The 17194-nt window shown below is 43.0% G+C and overlaps 1 protein-coding gene across 1 annotated transcript; it reads right to left on the bottom strand.

Moving 5' to 3' along the window:
• Positions 1-264: 264 nt before the first annotated feature.
• LOC106575170 (sterol 26-hydroxylase, mitochondrial) lies at positions 265-16945 on the bottom strand. Its single transcript, XM_014151444.3, has 9 exons — positions 16496-16945; positions 12639-12829; positions 10334-10533; positions 9913-10110; positions 7936-8099; positions 3640-3806; positions 1601-1682; positions 1226-1432; positions 265-839 (listed from the first exon to the last, which is right to left on the bottom strand). Exons 1-9 carry the CDS (start codon positions 16760-16762, stop codon positions 723-725), a joined length of 1593 nt encoding a protein of 530 aa, XP_014006919.1. The 5' UTR covers positions 16763-16945; the 3' UTR covers positions 265-722.
• Between the last annotated feature and the right edge of the window lie 249 nt (positions 16946-17194).

The raw sequence follows: 17194 nt of genomic DNA, 5'->3' as shown, positions 1-17194 counted from the left end.
GATAAAGTAATCCTTCTAAACCCCCCCCCCCCCTTAAAAGATTTAGATGCACTATTGTAAAGTGGTTGTTCCACTGGATATCATAAGGTGAATGCACCATTTTGTAAGTCGCTCTGGATAAGAGCGTCTGCTAAATGACTTAAATGTAAATGTAAATGTAAGTAAAAGGTTGATGGCCAATACCCTAGATATATACAAGGTGTATTAGTATCTAATGATATTATATTATAATGCCATTCACAAGCACACACACACACTCTGTGATACATTTCTCCTCAACACCAATTTGCATTTATTACAGGGCAGATTCATCTATATGTATTAGCTTCATAGTAAAGGTCAACAGAGCAAAAGTCCCAGTTATACACCTCCGAATAACCTGGTATGAATCAGATTTGATTTGAGGGCATAGCCACAGGAAATAGGGGTGCTGCAGCACCGATGACAAATCTGCATTAAAAAATCATTAAAAAATATATATATTTTTGAAAATATAATTTCTTCACAAAAGTAGTGCACTGGGCCTTTACTAGTCCTGTATTAGCAGACCGATATAGCTGTCTGTAGCATGAACAAACTTTATTTTTCAGCATCCCCTCCCCCCACCCAAACTACTTCAATCGGCTATGTTTAAGGGGATCTAGGGGACTGGAGGTTACCACAGCACAGCACAACACCAGACCCTCCTGTCAATCCCTTTCTATAACTCCCTGGCACCCTCCTCAGTCTCGGGGTAGGAAGCGCAGGTTGATGGGTTTGGATGGGATGAGCAGTGTTCTAGTCTTGGGCTCTGTGGTCGGGGCCCCATCCTCTGGCTGGATCTCATAATGCTGCATCAGCTGTAGAGGGGGTACAAGAGTTCAAGTTCAAGGGTTTAGTGTTAATGAGCCACCTGGTTGTCTGACGTCTCTCTAGCCAGAGAATCAGTTTACAACCATAAAATTAAGTCTCTATAACATCCCATGCCAACTTGGATAGTAAAAGCAGAATATGGGCCCCGCTCATAAAAATGGGTTTCGTCACACCTGTTGTAAGTGTTGCACACTTAACTTCCCACACACTCAGATTGCTTCTGGGGATTTACCATTAGCAAATCACCACAGATGATGGACGAAATCCAACAACAATCACCTCCAACAGTCTGTGGTAACTTCATTTTGACACTGATGGCTTTTTGTTACTCAACATTCCTTGGAAATCTCAATTCAATACTTCTCTTACTCACCCTGGAGAGGGCAAAGTACATCTCTAGCTCTGCCACTCTCTTGCCCACACAGGCTCTCACGCCCACCCCGAAGGGTATAAAGCTGTAGGGGTGGTGTTGGTACGACTCTGGGTCTCCTCTCAGCCAACGCTCAGGCCTGAAACACTCTGCATCCACAAACTCCGCCTCGTCATGACTGGCAGCATAGTGACACAGATGGAACTGGGTCTGACAGAGAGGAATAGGAAGTAGTAGGCATACAGGAAGTAGAGCGACTGACAGAATTTCATAGAAAATACATCTCATCCTTTGGGGAAAGAAATAGAGATTTCTTAAGTATTGACAAAGGTGAAAGAGAGAGATGTTTATCTTTCTCTCTTCATCGCCTGCCCCTACCTTCTTTGGGAACCAGTAGTTGTCCACAACAACTTCATTGTCTACGGTGAGACGGCCATTCCCTGGAACTACAGGGTACATCCTGCAGAGAGAACAGCTTCAACAACATGCGGAGCCTCTGTAGGACTGCTTTATATAAACCTTTGTGTGGCTAGGAATGTTCAGTATACCAGACCTGCCAACCCTTTAGAGTACCAGACGCACACAGCAAATTGGAGATTCAACTCGCAAATTTAGTGCAAAGGCATTTTAGAAGCATTACCTCTATAGCTAATACTGGACACTCATTATTCTTTCATCGCGCAGTCTTCTAAACTCCCGACTCCATTTAATGCCAAGATGTTTATATTTATTTTGGATTATACTTTTGTAATGCTTTTTGTGATGTGGATCATAATTACAGTCTATCAGGTTGCGTGATCCTCGTCATGTTACGTGTAAAATACAACTAATGGGACGCAGAATTAAATGTACATCACACTCGCACAAATGCGACCAGTTACTTTTCGTATTTGCATTTCATTTCTTTCACTAGCAAATGAACTGCTGGCACTTCAGAGCCCACTGAATGTCCATCTTATGTTCTCTAACGTTAGCTTGAAACCATTAGTGTTTACCTTCCCACAACACACGGAGTCCAAAAGGGATTTGTCCATGTGTTTACGTACAGCATCACAACAAGCAGGAGGGGCAGACACCGGGTAGCTACGTCCAATAATGATGTATTCATCTCCATGTCCGTTGACACAAACTCTGTACATGTCTGTGTGTTGCAGCTCGAGATTTGGGATGTTAGTGGATATATCTTTATTAAAATGTAAATAACATCAGGCCCTATTCATTACCCGCGTACACGGACAGAGATTTGCGTAGTTGGTATGCAAAATGCGTGCATGTTGACAGGTCTGGTCGCATTGGTATTTGATACACCTAAATACCAGAGAGTTGGCAATGGCAGGTTGTGATTCTGACCTAGTTGTTGTTGAGCATTTGAATCATTAGAAAATCAAGGACACACAGGATAAATGGCTATGACCATATAGGAAGAGGTGGAGGGGGGCCAATTTCCTTCTATAAGCCTGTCATCCAGGACCTCTATACCAGGCGGTGTCAAAGGAAGGCCCTAAAAATTGTCAAAAGACTCCAGCCACCCAAGTCATCGACTGTTCTCTCTGCTACCGCACGGCAAACGGTACTGGAGAGCTAAGTCTGGGAGCAAAAGGCTCCTGAACAGCTTCTAGCCACAAGCCATAAGACTGCTAACTAGTTCACCAATAGTTCACCTGGACTATCTGCATTGAACCTTTTTGACACATACTTACTCTAACACATACACACACTCACCCACAGATAACATGTACACACAGGCACACATTTGCCACACACACACACACATCACATACGCTGTTGCTTCCGTCTAATCTATCCTGTTGCCTGGTCACTTTACCCCTACCGATATGTACATCTCTACCTCAATTACCTCATACCCCTGCACATTGACTCAGTATTGGTACCCAGTGTACATAGCCAAGTAAATATTACTCATTGTGTATGTATTCCTTGTGTTACAATGTTTTTTATTTATTATTATTAAAAATATATATAGTATTCTGCATTGTTGGGATTAGTTCACACCTGTTCTTTACGAAGCATGTGAAAATTAAAATTTGAACACAACATTCAGGTTATATAAGGACATTTCTACCCCCCCCTTACATAAGCTATCCAAAAAGCATGCCCCATGCCTCTACCTTGACCCTCTGCACTCCGAATGAAATGCCAACATGTTATCTCACTTATCAGTCATCATCAGTATAATTAGGGAAAGGAAAATGCAAGCACACAGGCACACAAACTCTTTGACCAGGCATGCTCAAAACAAGAGGCCAGTTGCAGGTCGCCGTTCTTGGCGTGTGTGTGTGTGTGTGTGTGTGTGTGTGTGTGTGTGTGTGTGTGTGCGTGTGCGTGTGTTCATCTCAGAACCTGTGTGTGTGTACGTGTACATGCATCCGTGCCTACGTGCGTGTGTGTGTGTTCACCTCAGAGTCTCCTTGATGACAGCCTTCAGGTAGGGCATCCTGCTCAGGTCCTCTGATCTGGGCTGCTGTCTTCCCGGACACACGGACGTGATCTCACGGTACAGCCTGTCCTGGGACGCGGCGTCGCGAGCCAACTGGTACAATGCCCACGACAAGGTGTTGGACGTCTGAGGCGAAAGGAGAAGGATGGTAGAAAGAAAGAGGGGTTTACTTAGAGTGAAGTGATATGATATATACTGAACAAAAATCTGAACGTAACATGTAAAGTGTTAGTCCCATGTTTTATGAGTTGAAAGAAAAGATGCCAGGAATTGTCCATACTCACAAAAAGCTTATTTCTCTCAAATGTTGTTCACAAATTTGTTTACATCCCTAGTGAGCATTTCTCCTTCGCCAAGATAATCCATCCACCTGACCGGGGTGGCATATCAAGAAGCTGGTTAAATAGCACGATCATTACACAGGTGCACTTTGTGCTGGGGACAATAAAAGTCTGTTATAAAATGTGCAGTTTTGTCACACTACACTGCCACAGATGTCTCAAGTTTTGAAGGAGCGTGCAATTGGTATGCTGACTGCAGGAATGTCCACCAGAGCTGTTGCCAGAGCATTGAATGTTCATTACTCTACCATAAGCGGTTTGATGATGTCAACGTTGTAAACAGAGTGCCCCATGGTGGCGGTGGGGTTATGGTATAGGCTGGCATAAGCTATGGACAACGAACACAACTGCATTTTAGCAATGGCAATTTGAATGCACAGAGATGCCGTGATGAGATCCTGACTGTTGTGCCATTCATCTGCTGCCATCACCTCATGTTTCAGCATGATAATGCACTGCCCCATGTTGCAAGGATCTGTACACAATTCCTGGAAGCTGATGTCCCAGTTCTTCCATGGCTTGCATACTCACCAGGCATGTCATGCATTGAGCATGTTTGGGCTTATCTAAATGACAGCGTGTTCCAGTTCCCATCCATATCCAGCAACTTAGCACAGCCATTGAAGAGGAGTCAGATAATATTCCACAATCCACCGCCTGATCAACTCTATGTGAAAGAGATGTGTCGTGCTGCATGAGGCAAATGGTGGTCACGCCAGATACTGACTGGTTTTCTGATCCACGCCCCAACTTTTCTCTCATATTCTTATTACTTTTACCCCTTTTTCTCCCCAATTGGTAGTTACAGTCTTGTCCCATCGCTGGAACTTCCGTACGGACTCAGGAGAGGCGAAGCTCGAGAGCCATGCATCCTCCGAAACACGACCCTACCAAGCTGCACTGCTTCTTGACACACTGCTCGCTTAGCCGGAGGAAACACAGTACAACTGGCGACCGTGTCAGAGTACGTGTGCCCGGCCAGCCACAGGAGTTGCTAGAGCGCGATGGGACAAGGACATCCTGGCTGGCCAAACCCTCCCCTAACCCGGACGACGCTGGGACAATTATGCGTCGTCTCATGGGTCTCCCGGTCGCGGCCGGCTGCGACACAGGCCGGGATCGAACCCGGATCTGTAGTGGCGCCTCAAGCACTGCAGTGCCTTAGACCGCTGCGCCACTCAGGAGGCCCTACTTTTTATTTTAAGGTATCTGTTACCAACAGATGCATATCTGTATTCCCAGTCATGTGAAATCCATAGATTAGGGCCGAATAAATTCATTTCAATTGACTGATTTCCTTATATGAACTGTAACTCTGTAAAACCTTTGAAATTGTTGCGTTTTCGATTTTTGTTCAGTATACTTTATCGTCCCTGAGGGGAAATTTGACTTGGACAATTAAAGTGCTGATGTTTCTAAAAAAAAATTATTCAAAGTTGAGAGAGTGGTGGAGGCTGTATGAGAGACAAGTTATCAGTGATCATCAACATTTATTGACATCAATTCATTATAAAAGCAGCAGAGGAAATGACTTTGGAACAGTAGATCAATTCAAGTGACATCTAATCATTGAACAAGACCATCTCAAGTGAGAACACCGATTTCCAGTGAGAAAAACACATTTATCTCCATGACGTAACATAAAGGTTGAATAAATGGAGCTTGAGGCTTGTGTTTTATCCAGCAACAGATCCCAGAAAGCAACAAAGATAAGCAAAGACAAGACCAGACTGCACCAGGAAATGCAGCCAGGCAGGTCTACACGGACAAGTTCTGGCCTGGTTTATCAAGACTGTTTCAAGGACAGCTTTTTTCCATCTACGTTACATTGCAAAAATGATGCAGAAAAATTAATCCATGCTTTTGTCACTTCTAGGTTGGACTACTGCAATGCTCTACTTTCCGGCTACCCGGATAAAGCACTAAATAAACTTCAGTTAGTGCTAAATACGGCTGCTAGAATTCTGACTAGAACCAAAAAATTTGATCATATTACTCCAGTGCTAGCCTCTCTACACTGGCTTCCTGATTTCAAGGTTTTACTGCTAACCATCAAAGCATTACGTGGGCTTGCTCCTACCCATCTTTCCGATTTGGTCCTGCCGTACATACCTACACGTACGCTACGGTCACAAGACGCAGGCCTCCTAATTGTCCCTACAATTTCTAAGCAAACACCTGGAGGCAGGGCTTTCTCCTATAGAGCTCAATTTTTATGGAACGGTCTGCCTACCCATGTGAGAGACGCAGACTCGGTCTCAATCTTTAAGTCTTTACTGAAGACTCATCTCTTCAGTAGGTCCAATGATTGAGTGTAGTCTGGCCCAGGAGTGTGAAGGTGAACGGAAAGGCACTGGAGCAACGAACCGCCCTTGCTGTCTCTGCCTGGCCGGTTCCCCTCTCTCCACTGGGATTCTCTGCCTCTAACCCTATTACAGGGGCTGAGTCACTGGCTTATTGGTGTTCTTCCATGCCGTCCCTAGCAGGGGTGCGTCACTTGAGTGGGTTGAGTCACTGACGTGGTCTTCCTGTCTAGGTTGGCGCCCCCCCTTGGGTTGTGCCGTGGCAGAGATCTTTGTGGGCTATACTCGGCCTTGTCTCAGGATGGTAAGTTGGTGGTTGAATATATCCCTCTAGTGGTGTGGGGGCTGTGCTTTGGCAAAGTGGGTGGGGTTATATCCTGCCTGTTTGGCCCTGTCCGGGGGTATCATCGGATGGGGCCACTGTGTCTCCTGACCCCTCCTGTCACAGCCTCCAGTATTTATGCTGCAGTAGTTTATGTGTCGGGGGGCTAGTGTCAGTCTGTTATATCTGGAGTATTTCTCCTGTCTTATCCAGTGTCCTGTGTGATTTTAAGTATGCTCTAATTCTCTCTTTCTCTCTTTCTTTCTTTCTCTCTCTCTCTCTCTCTCTCTCTCTCGGAGGACCTGAGCTCTAGGACCATGCCTCAGGACTACCTGACATGATGACTCCTTGCTGTCCCCAGTCCACCTGGCCGTGCTGCTGCTCCAGTTTCAACTGTTCTGCCTGCGGCTATGGAACCCTGACCTGTTCACCGGACGTGCTACCTGTCCCAGACCTGCTGTTTTCAACTCTCTAGAGACAGCAGGAGCGGTAGAGATACTCTCAATGATCGGCTATGAAAAGCCAACTGACATTTACTCGAGGTGCTGACTTGTTGCACCCTCGACAACCACTGTGATTATTATTATTTGACCATGCTGGTCATTTATGAACATTTTAACATCTTGGCCATGTTCTGTTATAATCTCCACCCGGCACAGCCAGAAGAGGACTGGCCACCCCTCATAGCCTGGTTCCTCTCTAGGTTTCTTCCTAGGTTTTGGCCTTTCATGGGAGTTTTTCCTAGCCACCGTGCTTCTACACCTGCATTACTTGCTGTTTGGGGTTTTAGGCTGGGTTTCTGTACAGCACTTTGAGATATCAGCTGATGTAAGAAGGGCTATATAAATACATTTGATTTGATTTAGTGTTTGTACGGTTACTGTGTATCTGTCTGTGGTTATGTGAGTGTATGTGAGAGCATTTTGTACCCTCTAAAATAAATACAAAGTTACGCCGCAAATATATGTCTACAAACTAAAGTAAATGGTTTCAGTATTTATGGCCTGGGGAGAACCGTGTAATCTTAAAGCCAAAATACACCTCCACCCTACAAAAGCCTCTGACTCCATCACTTCCCCCATTCCCTAGGACATGTCCAGTAGGCACAAAACAGAATAAAACATTTTGAAATGTAGAGGAAATAATATAATTTTGCCAATGAGAAATTCACGTGTTCGTTTTCCATTTCAAAAGGTTTGTTTACGGTGTACCCTACTGAACGTGACCCTGCTGTTATGAATGGCACCACCCTCCTTTCTGTATGACCTCCCATGACCCTCTCCTCTCACCGTGTCCACTCCACCCAGCAACAGCTCTGTGATGCTGATGTACACCTCTCCCAGGGTCAGTTTATCACAGGACAGCAGGTAGGTGAGATACATCCCGTCCACCTGCTTCCCAGCCAGCACCTGGGCATCCATCTGCGCCAACTTATGGTCAATGAGACGTTGAGCTGAGGGTTTATGTAGAAATCAATGAACACACACATTCATTTAGGGGACGCACACAAACACACACACACAAAATTAGTCTCAATACTGAACATAGCTCAACAGTTAGTCTCCCTAGGCAGACGAGTTGCCTCCCACATTAACTTCTTGGTGACAGGGGGCAGTATTCGGAAATTCAGATTAATAATGTGCCCAAGTTAAACTGCCTGCTACTCGGGCCCAGAAGGTAGGATATGCATATTAGTAGATTTGGATAGAAAACACTCTGAAGTTTCTAAAACTATTTGAATGATGTCTGTGAGTATAACAGAACTCATATGGCAGGCAAAAATCTGAGAAAAAATCCAACCAGGAAGTGGTTTGTAGTTTTTCAAGTGATTCCCTATCCAGTATACAGTGTCTGTGGGGTCATTTTGCACTTCCTAAGGCTTCCACTAGATGTCAACAGTCTTTAGAACGTTGTTTCATGCTTCTACTGTGAATAGGGAGAGAATAAGAGGTCCTGGAGTCAGATGACTGAGAGAATGACATGAGTTCAGTGGCGCGCCCTCACGTGAGAGTTAGCTGCGTTCCTTTTCTTTTCTGAAGACATTGGAATTGTCCGGTTGGAATATTACTGAAGATTTATGATAAAAACATCCTAATGATTGATGCTATACATCGTTTGACATGTTTCTACGAACGTAAATAAAACTTTTTTTTAACTTTTCGTCGTGACATTTTGCACGCGCTTCCTGCATTTGGAGTAGTGGACTAAACGCCCGAACAAAAAGGAGGTATTTGGACATAAATGATGGACTTTATCGAGCAAAACAAACATTTATTGTGGAACTGGGATTCCTGGGAGTGCATTCTGATGAAGATCATCAAAGGTAAGTGAATATTTATAATGCTGTTTCTGATTTTAGTTGACTCCAAAATGGTGGGTATCTGTATTGCTTGTTGTTGTTGTCTGAGCGCTGTACTCAGATTATTGCAAAGTGTGCTTCCGCTGTAAAGTTTTTGGGAAATCTGACACAGCGGTTGCATTAAGGAGAAGTGTATCTATAATTCTTTGAATAACAGTTTAATATTTTATCAACGTTTATGATGAGTATTTCTGTAAATTGATGTGCTCATTCACCGGAAGTTTTGGGAGGCAAAACATTTCTGAACATTACACTCCAATGTAAAATGTTTTTTAAAAATATAAATGTGAACTTTATCGAGCAAAACATACATGTATTGTGTAACATGAAGTCCTGAGTGCCATCTGATGAAGATCATCAAAGGTTAGTGATTCATTTTAGCTGCATTTTTGTTTTTTGTGATGCCTCTCCTTGCTTGGAAAATGGCTGTGTGGTTTTTCTTGTCTCGGCGCTGTCCTAACATAATCTAATGTTATGCTTTCGCCGTAAAGCCTTTTTGAAATCGGACAATGTGGTTGGATTAACGAGAAGTGTATCTTTAAAATGGGATATAATAGTTGTATGTTTGAGAAATTTGAATTATGAGATTTTTGTTGTTTTGAATTTGCCGCCCTGCTATTTCACTGGCTGTTGAATAGTGTGTCCCACGGGTGGGACGCTAGTGTCCCACATTTCCCAGAGAGGTTAACAAAGTTCCCACATAGGTCTGCGATTTCCGACACTTCTCAACAGTGCTTAGCGGCTGACAGTGGCTGACGTGCAAGTGACAGGGCAAGCTATTGTGCAATAGAAATAATCGTACGCTTGCATTGTGGAGGTCGAACCTACCATGTCTACTTTCCACCTACACATTTGAGTCCGCTTGTCGCTCAATAGAAGGAGCCCCTGACATTATTTACAAACATACCTACATTCACCAGGTCGTCCCAGGCTTGGATAAATCGTTTCCAGTAGGGCAGGACGTTGCGTGTCCAGATCGGGAGGAAGAGGACGGTCTCAGACAGGGTTAGCATGTCGTTGGCTGCAGCGATGAACCTCAGCGTGTCCTTAGGGATCTCCTCCTGCAGACAACCCAGCCGCGTCTCAAACAGGATGGAAGAGATCCCTGCAGGGACGGAGAGAACACAGTCAACAATGACTACACAGAGCTGGTGGGATTCTCGGTATCCTAGAAGCCATCTCCTGCCGTTGTGTCCCTGAGCAAGGCACTTTACCTAAGCTGCTGACTGTGGCAGACTCTGGCTTCCAACCCCACTGGGTGTGTGTGTGTGTGTTTCTGAAGAGGTTAAAAGCATAAAAAAATACTGAATGAACCAATGATATCACACCTTCAAAGCCAAACTTGTAGAGCTCTGCGGCGAGGTCTGGTACGGTGGTGTGGTCCTGACTGCGGAGGCGGAGCGTCTCAATACGCTGTAGCAGGTCCCCTACCACCTGGTGGATGACAGGCGCGTACGCAGATACCTCCGCTAGCTTCAGCATCTTTGGATTCAGGACACTACGGATACGGTACCACTGTGGGCCTTTACTGTAGGAGAGGAGAGGAGGGGACAGGAGACAGGAGACAGACAGTGAATCTACAGTAGATATTCAGAATAAAGGGGTGGAGGTATATCTACAGGTAACGGCCAAAATAAAGGAAAAACTTAAGTAAATGAAGGATACAAAGTATATTAAAAGCAAAAGCAGCTGCTTCCATACAGGTGTGGTTGCTGAGTTAAGTAAGCAATGAACATCCCAGATCTCAACCCAATTGAACACTTATGGGAGATTATAGAGCAGCGCCTGAGACAGCGTTTTCCACCACCATCAACTAAACACCAAATGATGGAATTTCTCATGGAATAATGGTGTCAAATCCCTCCAATTGAGTTCCAGACACTTGTAGAATCTATGCCAAGGCGCATTCAAGCTTTTCTGGCGACTAGTGGTGGCCCAATGCTCCATTAAGATGCTAGGTTGGCGTTTCCTTTATTTTGGCAGTTACCTGTAGGTTAGATTGATAATGTTGGAGGTGGAGGTACTACTGAAACAAATTTACCTGTAGAGTTAGGGTTTCCTCAAACCAGACCAACATTGCTTTTACCCAAGGCAATGATTTATTACCAATAACTGTCATAGTGTATCTGTGAAGCATAGGGTGTAAGCAATGTTCCCTCTAAGCTGCGCACCTCCTCCAGAATGCCACGCAGAAGAAATGCCATGCAGAGACGCAAGAGATTGAACTTCACTGAGTTCGCCGCATTAGTTTGCACTATATAGATTACCGTTTTTTCTGTGATCGAATCAAATTATAAACTGGGTGGTTCGAGCCTTGAATGCTGATTGGCTGACAGCCGTGGTATATCAGACCGTATATAATTACATTGGTAACCAGTTTATAATAGCAATAAGGCACCTCGGGGGTTTGTAGTATATGGCCAATATACCATGGCTAAGGGCTGTATCCAGGCACTCCGCGTTGCCCTTTTTAATGCAACAAAACAAGTTTAACTTTGCAAGATTGAGTCTGTGATTTATTTGTAGGCAGAGCCAGTGTGCAGCAGAGTATAATTATTTTGGTGGGATGGTAGCCCATGAGCGCTTTTCAGATCAGTTCAGAGCACGCATGTGCACATTTGTTGATATTCTTTGCTAGTTAGCGAGTTATTTGCCCAGTTATTGATAATTATAAACTGGCTGGTTCGAGCCCTGAATGCTGATTGGCTGACAAGCGTGGTATATATCAGACCGTATACCATGAGTATGACAAAACGTTTATTTTTACTGTTCTAATTACGTTGGTAACCAGTTTATAATAGCAATAAGGCACCTCGGGGGTTTGTGGTATATGGCCAATATACCACGGCTAAAGGCTGTATCCAGGCACTCCATGTTGTGCAAAAGAACATCCCTTAGCCGTGGTATATTGGCCATATACCACAACCCCGTGGTGCCTTATTGCTTAAATATAGGTCAGCAATGGGGAGTAACTGCTTCCTACAAGAGCACAAAACGCGTAGGCCACATTTCAAGCTCTCTTTGAAAAGCTAATCAGCTTAAAAGCTTACATCTTAATTAAAGGGGCAGTGTTGTATTTTGAGACATGCTTGCATATCCTACATTGTCTAAGTCGCTGTGTGGTAATAATAATAATAAATTGTATTTTGTAAAGTGGTTTCTTGCATCATACAATACACTGTACTGTCACCCTAGTGTCACAGACCAAGTAAAACATTAATATCAAGCGTTTCATAATGTAAAAACGTTATTAAAAATCGAATTCAATATAGGCCTGCATTGAACATCACATATATGTTACCATAGGCTGTATCACAGAAATCAAAAGCTATTTCCATGTGAAAATGTTATGGGATTTGTGCCATTGGTTTTGTTGGTAGGTCTACATTATGCTCAAATAGCCACAATAGCCTATTGGCTACTGTCTAAAACTGTAATGGTACAGCCGCAGTGTTTACTGTAAACATGTGCCGGAAGTTGCACAAAATCCTCACAACATTAACGTTTCCGCTCACGAGCAAATATTTCCTCAGTGCCCCAAAAAATGAGGGAACAGTGGGTGTAAGTATTATCCATTCCCTTTCCTACACCCAATCTAGGAATAGTCCTTGACGTGGTTCATCGGCCACTCACTCCACATGGAGTCCATAGGCCTGTCCCCTCATATCGCGGTACTCCTTCCAGTGTGGCAGCTCTGTCCGGACCGGGTAGCGGCCCTCCTGACGGATCACCTGGGATATAAACTCTGGAGACGCCACGTTCACCACATCAAACGGGCCGAACCGCGAGCGCCAGATGGGCCCGTACAGTTTCTTGTGTTCAACCTGGGTTGGGGGCAAAGAGAAGATATTTGATTCTGGAAATGTACACAAAGATGTTGGAAATGCACAGTGAGAAAGTCCTATATTATTATATTTAATATGAATTAATGATTCACAAAATATACATAGAGTATACGAAACATTAGGAACACCTGCTCTTTCCATGACACACTGACCAGATAAGTCCAGGTGAAAACTATGATCCCTTATTGATGTTACCTGTTAAATCCACTTCAAACAGTGTAGATGAAGGGAAGATGACAAGTTAAAGACGGATTTTTAAGCCTTGAGACATGGATTGTGTATGTGTGCCATTCAGAGGGTGAATGGGCAAGACAAAAGACTTAAGTGCCTTTGAACAGGGTATTGTAGTAGGTGCCAGTTGCACCGGTTTGAGCGTGTCAAGAACTGCAACGCTGCTGTGTTTTTCACTCTCAACAGTTTCCTGTGTGTATCAAGAATGGTCCACCACCCAAAAGACATCCAGCCAACTTGACCTAACTGTGGGAATCATTGGAGTCAACGTGGGCCAGCATCCCCGTGGAATGCTTTTGACACCTTGTAGTCCATGCACTGACAAATTGAGGCTGTTCTGAGGGAAAAGGAGGTGGACTCAATATTAGGAAGTTTCTCTTAATGTTATGTACACAGTATATTTACTAAAAATAACAGTATATAAACTACTTATTAACCTAATTAGTCAAATCAACCTCTAGTTTAATAAACCATCCAGGTGCATAACTTTGGGGGTCATAATCCCACCAATATCAGAGCCAATTTGACCTCCTAAATAATATGCTATGATCAATTTGATGGATGTGAAATGATTTAACCACCATAGGTACTGGCTTTCTACACAGTACTGCTAAATTCCAAATGTTATGACTGGATCACCCCTGCTGCCAATTATGCTTTCGGTTTGGTCCGGCCCGTGAAGGGAAAACAAGTTGCACAAGGCTTGAAAACCTTTAATTCTGTGAGCTAACTTCTAACAAATAAAGAAGTACAGTCATATTTAACATGGTCAATTCGTACAAATAGAATTATAGAAAGCGACATCTCGCATGTGTCAAAATGATTGATAATTTGTGGCATTGTGGGGGGAAAGCACTCATGTTTATACAACCTAATAATCGTCATGAGAATACTTCCAGAACCACCTTAATCTTTTATTTAAATTAAGAAAATGTACAAACTAGTTTGGCCTACCCTAGTCTTTATTGATATACATACAGGTACAGTTGAAGTTGAAAGCTTACATACACTTAGCTTGGAGTCATTAAAACTCGTTTTTCAACCACTCCACAAATTTCTTGTTAACAAACTATAGTTTTGGCAAGTCGGTTAGGACATCTACTTTGTGCATGACACAAGTCCCTTTTCCAACAATTGTTTACAGACAGATTATTTCACTTATAATTCACTGTATCAATATTCCAGTTGGTCAGAAGTTTACATACACTAAGTTGACTGTGCCTTTAAACAGCTAGGAAAATTCCAGAAAATGATGTCATGGCTTTAGAAGCTTCTGATAGGCTAATTGACATAATTTGAGTCAATTGGAGGTGTACCTGTGGATGTATTTTAAGGCCTACCTTCAAACTCAGTGCCTCTTTGCTTGACATCATGGGAAAATCAAAAGAAATCAGCCAAGATCTCAGAAAAAAATTGTAGACCTCCACAAGTCTGGTTCATCCTTGGGAGCAATTTCCAAATGCCTGAAGGTACCACGTTCATCTGTACAAACAATAGTACACAAGTATAAACACCATGGGACCACGCAGCTGTCATACCGCTCAGGAAGGAGACGCGTTCTGTCTCCTAGAGATTAACGTATTTTGGTACGAAAATAGCAAATCAATCCCATCAAACCTTGTGAAGATGCTGAAGGAAACAGGTACAAAAGTATCTATATCCACAGTAAAACAAGTCCTATATCGACATAACCTGAAAGGCCGCTCAGCAAGGAAGAAGGCACTGCTCCAAAACCGCCATAAAAAAAGCCAGACTACGGTTTGCAACTGTACATGGGGACAAAAAATGTACTTTTTGGAGAAATGTTCTCTGGTCTGATGAAACAAAAATAGAACTGTTTGGCCATCATTATGTTTGGAGGAAAAAGGGGGAGGCTGCATCATGTTGTGGGGGGGGCTTTGCTGCAAGAGGGACTGGTGCACTTCACAAAATAGATGGCATCATGAGGGAGGAAAATTATGTGGATATATTGAAGCAACATCTCAAGACATCAGTCAGGAAGTTAAAGCTTGATCGCAAATGGATCTTCCAAATGGACAATGACCCCAAGCATACATCCAAAGTTGTGGCAAAATGGCTTAAGGACAATAAAGTCAAGGTATTGGAGTGGACATCAAAGCGCTGACCTCAATCCTATGGAAATTTGTGGGCAGAACTGAAAAAGCATGTGCGAGCAAGGAGTCCTACAAACCTAACTCAGTTACACCAGCTCTGTCAGGAGGAATTCACCCAACTCATTGTGGGAAGCTTGTGGAAGGCTCCCCAAAACATTTGACCCAAGTTAAACAATTTAAAAGCAATGCTACTAAATAAACTTCTGACCCACTAGGAATGTGATGAAAGAAATGAAAGCTCAAATATATCATTCGCTCTCCTATTATTCTGACTTTCACATTCTTAAAATAAAGTGGTGATCCTAACCTACCTAAGACAGGGAATTTTTACTAGGATTAAATGTCAGGAATTGTGTAAAACTGAGTTTAAATGTATTTGGCTAAGGTGCATGTAAACTTCCGACTTCAACTGTACATGTGACATTGCACAGCAGTAAACAGGTCTATTTCACCATTGTTATGTCCTTCTTGATTTCAATAGGTAAGGGAAACCAGGTACTGGTGTTTACATACTGTTTCTTGATTGAGTAAATTGTATTCTTCTACCATATTTTTGTGTAACAGTAGTATAAATGCATTCAATTGGCGGAGGTGAGACTGAAAAAGAAAGCACTGGTTGAGAGAATGCTGCAGTTATCAATTGTGATCATGGTCACAGCTCTATTGAAAACGTATCATTCTACACATTTAATGTCCGTTTCATTGTGGACTTTCACCTGAAATTAGATGTCGGCCTACCTGCATCTAGCTCAGCAAACCATGTCAAAATTGAATTGCATTTATAAACCCAGATTTTAGTCAGTAGCCTATGCCTATTGAAATAAGTAAATCTCGCAAATAGGCCATTTATAACGGTTTGTAGTCTTAACATCTGCCACAAAATAACGGCAGACCATGTACCACCTGAATGACCTCAAAAAATAATTAATTTTCTAATTACGTTGGTCACCAGTTTATAGAAATAAGGCACCTCAGGGTTTTGTGGGGAAATACCACACCTCGGGCCTTATTGCTTAATCATAGCAGTAGTCAAATTAAGTTACATCGACATCCTTTCATGGAAAATGATCTGGACAGTTTAATAAGAGCGATTTAGCTCTTCTCTTGCAACATTCTTAAACTCACATGATTTATAATTGTGATGGAAAATCGAATTTAGTTTCTTAGTCTACGTCGTTAAAAATGACGTCGATATAATTTAATTCCCTCGATTACGTGCACTCCCTACACGTACGCAGCTGGCCATACTTGGATGAGAGAGTAGCAGAAATTGAGCGAGGCACTGTGGGATTAATTTTACCTGCATCGCATGGCTCTTATCTGCATATCCCTTCACGAACAGCCAATACACCGTCGTGGCCAAACTAGGTCCATGTAGATCGTCTATTGTTTTGTACTTCTCCGGGGTTGTTTCAATCGTTGTCTGCAATTTTTGTCCTTCTTGTCTGCTGGCTCCGGACTTGAACCTCCGACCGCCAGACACAAAGCCGTCCAGCACCACTGACAGTTTCTGGCCGTGGTGAACTGCGAGTTGGAGCGGCCTGGTCACCGCCGCAGGGCTACACATGTTGAATGTTGCGCATAAAAAATTATTCTATCATCTGTGGCTTTTTAATACAGTTTGACCTGCAGCACATTGGGACTCGCCCATTAAGTTTCACATTTCAACGTCACATGCACAAGTACAGTGAAATTCCTTTCTTGCAAACTCAAAACCCAACAATGTATTTATCAATAACTATGTAATACTAAAAATAACGTTAAATCAAAACACGAGATATAAAAACAATAACACGATAAAGCAAGCATACTACAATATATACAGGATCAGTTCCAGTACCATATTAACAAATGTGCAGGGATATTGGGTCTATAGAGGTAGCTATGTATAGGGGTAAGGTGACTAGCCATCAGGATATATGATAGAGTAGCAGCAGGGTATATGATGATGTGAGTGTGTTTAGAGGCAGTATAAATGTTTGTGAGCAAATGATGGAGT

The sequence above is a fragment of the Salmo salar genome, chromosome 17, assembly GCF_965601325.2.
Source record: "Salmo salar chromosome 17, fSalSal1, whole genome shotgun sequence".
NCBI classification, from domain to species: Eukaryota; Metazoa; Chordata; class Actinopteri; order Salmoniformes; family Salmonidae; genus Salmo; species Salmo salar.
The sequence above is the reverse complement of the archived record's forward strand: the minus strand, read 5'-3'. Positions and strand labels throughout refer to the sequence as shown.

Coding starts and splice junctions, on each gene's coding strand:
- LOC106575170 (XM_014151444.3), bottom strand. CDS start 16,762: ATGTGTAGCCCTGCGGCGGTGACCAGGCCGCTCCAACTCGCAGTTCAC. Junction 3,807..7,935: donor TGCTGGGTGGAGTGGACACG/GTGAGAGGAGAG, acceptor CTTTCGCCTCAG/ACGTCCAACACCTTGTCGTG. Junction 840..1,225: donor TGTACTTTGCCCTCTCCAGG/GTGAGTAAGAGA, acceptor CCCCCTCTACAG/CTGATGCAGCATTATGAGAT.